Source organism: Notolepis coatsorum (genome assembly GCF_963971535.1).
Source record: "Notolepis coatsorum genome assembly, chromosome: 5".
Classification (NCBI taxonomy): Eukaryota; Metazoa; Chordata; class Actinopteri; order Aulopiformes; family Paralepididae; genus Notolepis; species Notolepis coatsorum.
Window position 1 is genome coordinate 41,719,713 of NC_140169.1, and position 11,294 is coordinate 41,731,006.

General features: G+C 44.5%; 1 protein-coding gene across 1 annotated transcript in view; it reads left to right on the top strand.

Moving 5' to 3' along the window:
* Positions 1-4,791, top strand: part of hbs1l (HBS1-like translational GTPase) — a 168,390-nt gene extending 163,599 nt beyond the window's left edge. Inside the window, exons 18-19 of the mRNA XM_084315140.1 lie at positions 3,181-3,325; positions 3,884-4,791. Of these exons, the coding sequence (XP_084171266.1) occupies positions 3,181-3,325; positions 3,884-3,895 (157 nt within the window). The 3' untranslated portion in view covers positions 3,896-4,791. The remainder of the gene's footprint in view (positions 1-3,180; positions 3,326-3,883) is intronic.
* Positions 4,792-11,294: the final 6,503 nt, after the last annotated feature.

An 11,294-nucleotide genomic window follows, 5' to 3' on the forward strand; every position in this document is an offset into this window, starting at 1 on the left:
TTTTCTCAATTTTCGCTCTGCCGCACGGCATTTCCTTTTTTCTTTGTTGACCGCATTATAGTTCAACCAGGGCGAGGCTCTGGTTTTCTTCTTTTTCGTTTTTAGTGGGGCGACAGAATTGAATACAGATGACAGTGCATCGTTGAGATTTTCTACCATTTTATTTAAAGAGCTGTCATGATTATGTGGTTCATGTGTCTGATAAGATGAATGAACTTTGATTCAGCCTTGTCATTTAGGAGCCTCTTTTGAACTGTGATTTCTTTTTTTGTTTTATAAAGGGTTATTTGGGTATCAAAGAATATACAGTGATGGTCGGAGAGAGGTAATTCAGTTATTGAGAAATGTAACTTGTATGCTTAGCCCAGTTGTTGTTATGACTAGGTCTAGTGTATTTCCAAGCCTGTGAGTTGCATTTGTTATATGCTGTGTTAGATCAAAGCTATCCAGCAGATTTCTGAGCTCTATAGTTCTGGGGTCTGTTTTCTTATTAAAATGGATGTTCAGGTCTCCATTTAGGATCACCTTATTGTATCCGGTAACACATAATGAAATCAGTTCAGAGAGTTCTTGTATAAATATTGGTGAGTGTCTAGGCGGGCGATATATTGTGACGATAATGGTTGATTCTGTTTTGAGTTCAATGGCAAGATATTCCATCGACATGAACTCACCTAGTTCTGTGATTCTAAACAAGAGCTTTGAGGAGAAAATTGCTGCAACACCTCCTCCTCTTCTGTTTTTTCTCTGTATTTTTGATGAAAACTATAGTCTGGTGGGATCAGCCTATCATTATTGATGTAGCTGTGTCATTATTGAGCCATGTCTCCACTAAGCAGATGCAGTCTAAGTTATTTTATTTAATCAGATCATTTACTAAAAATGTTTTGTTGTTCAGCGATCTGACATTTAGGAGGGCTAATTTTATTTGTTGGACTTCTTGAGAGGAGATCTGCTTTGGTTTGACCTTGATGGCCTTGAGGTTAATAGCAGGTGTACGCATTGATTGTGTATAGCTTTTACCATGCCATTGACTGGTTAAGATTACCGGTATGTTTTTTGAGATGGCATGGTGCTTGTGCTATACTCTACTGTACTCTAGTGTATGGTGGGTTGATTTGATTAGCTCTTTCGGGGACATTTGATCAGACGAGCTGGCCTTGTGTGATAAGGGGGGCAGGATGTCGTGTGCTGCTGCTGCACCTCGTGGTGAGTGTATCTTTCGTTATTATCTCTCGTGCTGGTATGAGTTTGATGTCCTTGGAGGTCACTAAGGCATGACGCATGTTTGCGGCAAGAAGCCTCGATCCTAAGCGATTTGGGAAGAAGCCATTTCTTTGAAAGCGTTCTGGATTATTCCAGAAGACATTGAAATTATCAATGAATTTCAGTCCGTGTATAAGACAGGCAGACCCTAACCAAGCCCTAAAGGCTTCTTGTCCTCTGCGAAAGCATGCAATTGGTCCACTGATGGACACATCAGTGTCCATGTACACGGACTGATATTTGTCTAGTGTGTTCATTAAACATGTGAAATCCTCTTTCAGTGTCTCTGTGCCAGTTTTCTTTCGCAGGATGTCAAACGATCCAGAGTGAATGACAATTTTTGTTATGCCTGATCTGATGAGTGTTGGAAGTATTTCGGCCAACTCTTTCACAGATGTGTTGTCTAGACATAGATTTTCTGTTTGCCATTTCCACATACCTTGTTGTGGAATCTTCAATCAGTATGCGGTCTGTTTTCTGTGTGAAGTTAGCATTTTTCTTTCCAACAGTTCTGGGGCCGTTTGTTTTTGGATTAGGCCTAGTCTGCCGGTTCTTACCACAGTCCTGTGGCCTTGGTGAAATAGCCTCGCTAGCTGTACCACTAGCCTTCTCTATAGCCGTCATGTTAACGCTAGTCTCGTACCTTCGGCGTTGGATACCGCAACGTTCCTGTAGCGCTCCTCGGCGCATGGTAGTCTCTTCGCTGTTAGCCGTCAGCTCAATCTGGGTCGTGTTTGCTAGCCGCGTCGCTCGTAGCTCTGTTTTCCTCGTCGTCTCTGTGCAGAGTAGCTTCGTTAGCTCTGCCATCTTCGTTTCGCTCGCAGCTCTGCTAGTTTCACCGCTTCTTTGCCGGATAGCACGACGTTCCTTTGGTGCCTCGTCGTTGGCGTGTGCTCCGGTGTGCCAGCTGTTAGCTTCGCTAGCATTAGCTTCGCTAGCGTCGTTAGCCACGCTTCTAAGTCTCTTTGCTTTGGGTGTTGATATGTGTGGTTCCGAGAGTAGGTTGAAACTATTTCCTGGCGGTGCCGGGGGTGAGGTAATAGTCATGTTCCTGGTTCGTTTATTTCTCTTTTTATCCTTGACGGTGGTCCACTGCTTTGGTTTAGCTCCTAGCTTGTGCCAAGGACCGTCTTTTGGGTGGTGCTGTTCTGTAGCTACTAGCCTAGGCCAGGTCTCAGTCATGGTATCGTTGGCTATATTTGTAGTAGCTTCAAAAATAGTCAAGGTAGGGCTGGGCGATAAAACGATAACGATAGCACATTGTCATGGAATACACCGCTTATCAACAACAAGGCTTGCTAGGCTAATTAGCTTGCACGGCGATGTTTTATATATTTACGTGCCGAGTATGTGTGTGTTTTGAATTCTGAGGCCACGTTTATAGTAGTGTGGGGTATACAGTTCCTTTCAATATATTGTGGCGGAAGAGAGTATTTTAGTGTCATATTTATTGTCATGAGATACTCCGCTTGTCGGCTAACTGCTAACGTGCGCGGACTGATGATGACATCAACTCGACTTGAGACATTCGCAGCAGCATAAGAAGTTAATTAAACTTGACAGACATTATATCGACGATAATTATCGATATCGAATTATATGAAAATAATTTTATAATTTTATCGCGATAACGTTTTTGGTCATATCGCCCAGCCCTAAGTCAAGGAGTCGCTCATCCTGTTGAATTTGGTACAGGGTAGAAACCCGAGCCTCCAGCTCTACAATCCTCATACCCATCCTTGGGCAGCTAGTACATTTAGTAGGAGAGCCGATGTTTGCAGCAGTCCACGCCCACGGTTGTGGAGCCTGATGGCCGCTGGCAGGAAGGAGTGCCGGGGTGGTTAGTGGAGTGTTGTGCTGTATGATGACAATAACAATACATTTGAATCTATTGTAATTCCCTGTGTGGTCTAGGTGTTTGGGGAAAGGCATGAACGCCATGGTGGAGATCCAGACGCAGAGGCCGGTGTCTCTGGAGCTCTACAAGGACTTCAAGGAGCTGGGCCGCTTCATGCTCCGCTACGTGGGCTCCACCATCGCCGCAGGGGTGGTCACTGAGGTAAGATGGACCCCCGGGTAGTTGGTTAGTCTGGTGCTTCCTAAATGTTTTCAGTCCCGGTGCACTGGGAAATATTTCAATTAAAATGTTGAGGACTGGTAAGAAATTTTTTCAGAGCCGCCAGGGACCACTCGTTAGCATGAAGCTAAAGGTTAGGGACCACTCGTTAGCATGAAGCTAAAGGTTAGGGACCACTCGTTAGCATGAAGCTAAAGGTTAGGGACCACTCGTTAGCATGAAGCTAAAGGTTAGGGACCACTCGTTAGCATGAAGCTAAAGGTTAGGGACCACTCGTTAGCATGAAGCTAAAGGTTAGGGACCACTCGTTAGCATGAAGCTAAAGGTTAGGGACCACTCGTTAGCATGAAGCTAAAGGTTAGGGACCACTCGTTAACATGAAGCTAAAGGTTAGGGACCACTCGTTAGCATGAAGCTAATGGTTAGGGACCACTCATTAGCATGAAGCTAAAGGTTAGGGACCACTCGTTAACATGAAGCTAATGGTTAGGGACCACTCGTTAGCATGAAGCTAAAGGCTGTTTTTCTGTTTTTCAACAGATCAAAGAATGAAGACCGTTGACCTGCAGTCGGAGCCGGTCACGACGGAGACTGCATGCGGCTGCTAAAAGAAAAGAAAAAGTGCAATTCTTCAAGAGACTTTTTTTGTTATCCAATGGACTGACAGCTTCTCATCCATCCATTTCTCCATCCAGTGCAGTAGCTGCATCTTAAACAGCCTGACTAACACTAACTGCAACACATCGACGACGCAACGAAACAAGCCCACAACATGTCTGCCAACTAGTCCCGCCACCATCCAGACCAACGTCCCGACATAGCACCCCCCCCCCCCCCCCCCCCCGGCTGTCTCCTGTCGTCACACCATCCAACCAACCCCACACAGAATCTGCCTGTTCCTTCCGTCAGTGGAACCCCATTGCTCTTGAATTCTCCTGCGTTGAACCATACCCAGACGAATCCTGCTGAGTGGACTGTTTTTCTTTTTCAAAATGATCTATTTTATTGTGTTCAGCTCAAATGAATTATGGCTGATATTTTATCTTTTATCCAATTTTCTTTTCTTTTGACTTGAATATTTAAAGAACTTTGTTCAGGAAACGTGTTCAGGTATTTTTAAACCCTTTTCCAGGTCTACCCTCTTTTTGGAGTCAAGGGAGTCGTGTGACATTTCCAAATGAAAGGGGAGGCTTGAAACTTGAAAATAATTCCCCATCAATCAAAGACGTGGGGGTATAAGATCCCATCAGCTCGTCTATATCGATTATTTTAGTGGGCTACTGAAGAAACCTGTTTGTTTTATTATTTAAAATATTTTTTGCGAGGGAGAATTTCACAACCACTAACGCAGACTGATGATTCCTGAACAGGAGTGGGTAGAGAAGGAGAATGAGAGAGGAAGAGGAGGAGGAGGTGTGACAGATATGCTGGTGATGATGGGGTCAATAAATGTGAACATCAAACGTCTGTGTTTTTACTTGATTCTGCTGCACTGTTTGCTTGAGTGGTCTAAAGGGTAGGGATGGGTGTGAGTAACGGATTACTTTAGTACTGGCCTTTCCAACTTTAAAAACAATTAGTTTACCACCAAATCTTTTGCCACTGAAACTGAAATCTTGCTCTGAAATCCTGCTAGGAAGTGAGTTGTTGCAGGAAGACAACTGTAAGCTGTGTAGCGTGGAGAGCTAACGTCCTGTATCCAGCCTATCTGCTAACGTCCTGTATCCAGCCTCTCTGCTAACGTCCTGTATCCAGCCTCTCTGCTAACGTCCTGTATCCAGCCTCTCTGCTAACATCCTGTATCCAGCCTCTCTGCTAACGTCCTGTATCCAGCCTCTCTGCTAACGTCCTGTATCCAGCCTATCTGCTAACGTCCTGAATCCAGCCTCTCTGCTAACGTCCTGTATCCAGCCTCTCTGCTAACGTCCTGTATCCAGCCTCTCTGCTAACGTCCTGTATCCAGCCTCTCTGCTAACGTCCTGTATCCAGCCTCTCTGCTAACGTCCTGTATCCAGCCTCTCTGCTAACGTCCTGTATCCAGCCTCTCTGCTAACGTCCTGAATCCAGCCTCTCTGCTAACGTCCTGTATCCAGCCTCTCTGCTAACGTCCTGTATCCAGCCTCTCTGCTAACGTCCTGTATCCAGCCTCTCTGCTAACGTCCTGTATCCAGCCTCTCTGCTAACGTCCTGTATCCAGCCTCTCTGCTAACGTCCTGTATCCAGCCTCTCTGCTAACGTCCTGTATCCAGCCTCTCTGCTAACGTCCTGTATCCAGCCTCTCTGCTAACGTCCTGTATCCAGCCTCTCTGCTAACGTCCTGTATCCAGCCTCTCTGCTAACGTCCTGTATCCAGCCTCTCTGCTAAAGTCCTGTATCCAGCCTCTCTGCTAACGTCCTGTATCCAGCCTCTCTGCTAACGTCCTGTATCCAGCCTCTCTGCTAACGTCCTGTATCCAGCCTCTCTGCTAACGTCCTGTATCCAGCCTCTCTGCTAACGTCCTGTATCCAGCCTCTCTGCTAACGTCCTGTATCCAGCCTCTCTGCTAACGTCCTGTATCCAGCCTCTCTGCTAACGTCCTGTATCCAGCCTCTCTGCTAACGTCCTGTATCCAGCCTCTCTGCTAACGTCCTGTATCCAGCCTCTCTGCTAACGTCCTGTATCCAGCCTCTCTGCTAAAGTCCTATATCCAGCCTCTTTTCTAACGTTACTGTCAATGTTTGTTGCACAGCTAGCTTAGCGTTATCTAAAAGATGAAAATGGCGGTTTGTGTTTGTGCATTTCCAAATTGTACCAATTGACAATACGCATTAAGCATGGGGTATATTTCTGTGCGTTATGTATGCGGAGCGAGTCATCAAATCTGTAGCATGTGAGTGTATGTGTGAAACACGGGTGTTAAGTACTTGAGTAATGTACTTCGTTACAATACTTAAGTACTGCTTTTGGGGATTTGTACTTTACTCGAGTATTATTCGATTTGTATACTTGTTCAATTACATTTAAAATGCAGACCTACAACGTACAAATCTCGCAGGTCCAACCATTTTAATTAGTATATTTGTTTCTCTGGCCGAACTAATGTTAACGTTATTAATCCTGCGGCCGCTCTTTATTTAAAAACAGCCAATCAAATCCCCATTAATGGAAAATGAACCCGCCCATACACATGCTGATTGGTCCTTGTGCAGGACTAGAAAGCGGGCATCTTTGAATAAACACCTGCTATCAGAAGAATAGACAGTCAAGCTTTGTACATTTAAAAGTAGAAACTTTTTTTTACTTTTACTCACGTGTGTTTTTAGCCAGATACTCTGACTTTTACTTGAGTACGATTTTGAGACTACCCATACTTTCACTTAAGTATAATTTCTGGGTACTTTTTACACCCCTGCATGTGAGTGTGTGTGTGTGTATTGCTGTTGCAATGCTCTTTAAGATGCAGTCTAAAAATGGATTTCCCTAAACAATTATTCTAGCACTACTCAAGTAATTCATGCGAGTACTCAACCTGGGAAGACATCACTTGTGCCGGTCCTTACTGAAGGGCTGGAAGACTCCTCGAAACAACAATCTGGCTGCATGTGCGTAATTCCTAATGGAATTGGTTGTTTGTGCAGCACTTACAGGATTGTTACCGTTATTTTGACTTTTTTTCTAGTTTCATCCCACCGAGCCTCCTTCATCGGGTATCATACTGATAATTTCTGACCCAAATATCAGACAGACATTTGACCTCAGATGACCGAGTTGTGTTTTTCTGGGCTGCAGTTGACCTTGTTCAAGCCCCGCCTTCTTTTCATGATCTTCCAATCACAACCGTTGCTTCCCTCTGTATGGTTGTCTTGAGGATCAAGAGGGTGGGTTTGAGATGGGTCAATTCAATCCAATGGATTCAATGGGGCCACAATGGGGCAATGGAGTCAAATGATGTTCTTGGGGAAAAAAGGCATTTGAGTTTTATTTGATTTATTTATATATATATGCATGCATGCATGCTCATTCTGGGTTCACTTGATGTGATCAAATTGATCGATGTGATGCCAGATAATATAAATAACCAGAATTATCCTTTAATATTAGAAGGGACTGATTTGGAAATGAACAGCAAAAATGAAGTGTCATTGAGGACAAGTGGGAATAACCTGACCTGACTAAACATGACCACATCACCCCCACCCTCAGATCACTACACTGGCTCCCCGTGGAACACAGGATCGAGTACAAGGTCTCCCTCCTCACTCACCAGTGTGTACACGGTGGTGCCCCTGCCTACCTCAAGGAACTCCTCACCCCCCAGTCCTCCTCACGCTGCCTCCGCTCCGGCACAGCCTACCTCAAAGTCCCCAGGACTAAGCTGCACACTTTTTTTTTCATCGTAAGCATCTGAGGTTTCCCTCATTTACAGAAACGACGATTGTACAGTACATAATAAAAACAATATTCACAGAAATTTAAACACCAGAGTAAAAAATTTAAAACGTTTCAACGCTCGTCACCATGGGCGATCGAGCCTTCTGCTCGGCCGCACCCAGACTGTGGAATGCTCTCCCAAACCACCTGAGAGCACCACAAACTGTTGACACTTTTAAACGTGGACTCAAAACCTACCTTTTTAGAAAGGCCTTTTTTTATTTGTATGTCTTATATGTCCTACTGTATGTTGTTATGCTACAGTATGTGTTATTTTTATTTTATTTTTTTTATATCTATTTTTATTTTATTCTTTTAACTCTGTAGCACTGAGATTCTCATGAATGTAGGGTGCATTACAATTACAAATGAAATGTATTATTATTATTAATAGTGTTTTATTTTGCTATGGAAGAAGTGGTTAAGTTAGGCCTGTGTGTACAGAGCTCTACAGTGCATGAGCAATAGGTGGAATTTAACTATTCATTTAAATTTAGGTGTGGAATTGTGCCACATAATGTATGTGCACTAGCTGTAACCCATGCCTCAGCAGGCCCGGATTGGCCATCGGGAGCACCGGGAGTTTTCCGGGTAGCCTGGCCTGCGCAGATTAAAAAAAAAAGGCCACTGAACTTAGAAGCAGGCCAAAGGCCCTTGCAGGAGATGCCATAAAAACAAACATGCTAGCTAGCTAACATAGCTTACGTTACCATGCATCATCATCGTTCCCTGTCAAAAGCCCAATGTTAAAGCTGCCAAGAAACTGGACAATCAATCATTTAAACTAAAGTCTTACACTCTTACCATTCATCATCATCATCATCAAACCTTTATTTGAATAGGCAGGTTAATTAAGAACAAGTTCTTATTTTCAATAACGGCCTATTTGGGGGTAAAAAGCCCCCAAGGGGATGGGGGATAAAATCAAATAAATAAAAATAAAACACAAAGGAACATTATTAAAAAGGCAGGACATACATACAGAGCAACAACTGAACTGAACAACAACTGGCGGACAACAGAACAATAGTGGCAGCATGGTGTTAGCACATGGAGAAACATCTACATGAGTGCTCTAGGGAGTTTGTTAAAGTTTCCTTAAACAATCGAATTGAAATAAACGTTTTCCATATTTAAGGTTTTTTGTAGTGTGTTCCAGCTATCAGCTGCTGCGTACTGAAAGGAGGAACGGCCTTGTGAGGAGTTGGCATGGGGGGCGTTTACCAGGATATGTGTGGCTGACCGGGTGTGGTCATTTGGGAGTGGACGAGGGTGGACTAGGCGAGTAAGGTAAGGGGGATTACGGCCTAGAAGTGTTTTATATACAAAGGCCAGCCAGTGGATGTTGCGTCTAATCTCCAGGGAGGGCCAGTTTACTAGGGAGTATAGCTCGCAGTGGTGGGTCCTGTAGGTAGGTAGGGGGCATTGGTAGCGAAGCAAATGGCGGAGTGATATAGGATATCTAAGCGCTCTAGATCACCTTTACGGGCCAAGCGGTAGATTACATCGCTAAAATCAAATAGCGGCAGGACAGTCATCTGGACCAGGGTGAGTTTAGCAGATCTAGTGAAGGAGGAACGGTTCCTATACAGAAAGCTAAGCCTTGCTTTGACTTTGGCCTGCAGTTTAGTTAGGTGTTCAGAGAAGGAGAGTTTGGTGTCGATCCACACTCCCAGGTATTTATAAGAGGTGACCAGTTCAAGCTTTTTGCCATCGGCGGCTACAATGGTGCCAGTCTGGGAGGTACCCTTGTGGCCGAACCACATAACTTTGGTCTTGCTGGTGTTTAGGACCAGGCAAAGGGCGGAGAAACCAGCTTGGATTTTTAGAAAGCTCTCCTGGAGAGTTTTTAGGACAGCATCCGGGGAGGGACCAGAGGTGTACAGGACTGTGTCATCAGCATAGAGGTGAATTAGGGAGTTTCCAGCGAACTGGCCTATGTTGTTTATATAGATGGAGAAGAGGATTGGAGCTAGTAAGGATGAATGAATGAAAAACTTTATTTAACAGATTGCAGAATGGGTACAATACAGTACGGCTCAATACATACAATTGTTAAGGGGATGCAGACCTGAGAAAGACGTTTGTCTTGTTTCCATCAGGGTCCCCCATTTTCAATTCATATAGACATATATGACATACATGACATACAGATAGTCAGTACTGCTACATCTATACATTTATGACATACCAGATTTGCAAATACAGTACTGTTTGTGATACAGAAGGAGTCAAGAAAAGGGAGTATATACATTTGACGTAGAAACTGTACATTGGAGGAGGTTGGGTGGGGGGGGTTGGGTACATTGGGATATTGACAACCATACTGGGTAATTTACATTGGAGGTGGTTGGGGGGGGGGGGGGCCGGGGGGCACACTGTATAAACAAGTAACACTGTACATTGAGGGGGGGGGGGGGGGAGACACTGTACAAACAAACACAATTGTACATTGAACTATTGACAACCATGCTAGGTAAATGACTGTACATTGGAGGGGGTTGGGTTAGGATATTTACAGGGGCCAGTGTTGAATTGCAGTCTCCCGTAGGTGTCCCTTGAGAGAGGTTTTGAAAGTGGGTAGTGATCCACATTCCTTTACAGCTTTGGGTAGGGCGTTCCACATTGATGTGGCATAATTGCGAAACGTGTTTAGTCCCTTATTTGAGCCGAATCTGGGTTTAACATGATTTGTGGAGCTCCCTCTGGTGTTGTGATCGTGGTATTCACTGACCTTTGGGAAGTATTTTGACATGTACATGGGTACCTTGGTCGTGTAGTGTATCTTGTAGACCAGGCCCATTGCAAGTTGTTGTACTCTGTCGTCTACTCTAAGCCATCCTAGGTTGTCAAAGTGGGCAGGGGTGAGGTGGGTTCTAGGAGTAAGGTCAAGCAGTAGTCTGACCAGTTTGTTTTGAGATGTTTGTAATTTTGTTTTTAGCGCTTTTGAGGTGCTTTGGTACCATGAGGTGCAAGCATAGTCGTAGTACCCCTGAATGAGTGCTCCTGCCAGAGTCTTCAGGGTGTTCTTGTTTACCAGAGAGGAGATCCGGTACAAGAAGGAGCCTTGGGGGACCCCCTTAGAGATGGATAGGGACTGGGTTAATAGGTTGTCGGTTTTTATTGACTGAGTGCGATCAGAGAGGTAGTTCTCGAACCATGCTACACTGTGATTAGTGACACCAATGTCTCAGCCGCTCCAAAAGCTGTTCATGATCCACAGTGTCAAAGGCCATGGCCAGATCTATAAAGGCAGCAGCACAGTAGAGTTTGGAGTATAGGGCATTGAGGACATCATTGAGGACTTTCATCGTAGCAGTCTCACATCCATGCCCTGAGCGGAAGCCAGATTGGTTTTCCGAAAGTATGTTGTAGGTTTCTAGAAAGCTTGTGAGTTGTTTGCAAACTAGTCTCTCTAGCACTTTTGCTATACAGGGTAAAATTGAAATTGGGCGGTAGCAGTTGGGGTCAGTATTGTTTCCTTCTTTGAACAGGGGCCGTACCAAGGCTGCTTTCCAAGCAGAGGGCAGTTCTGCTGTA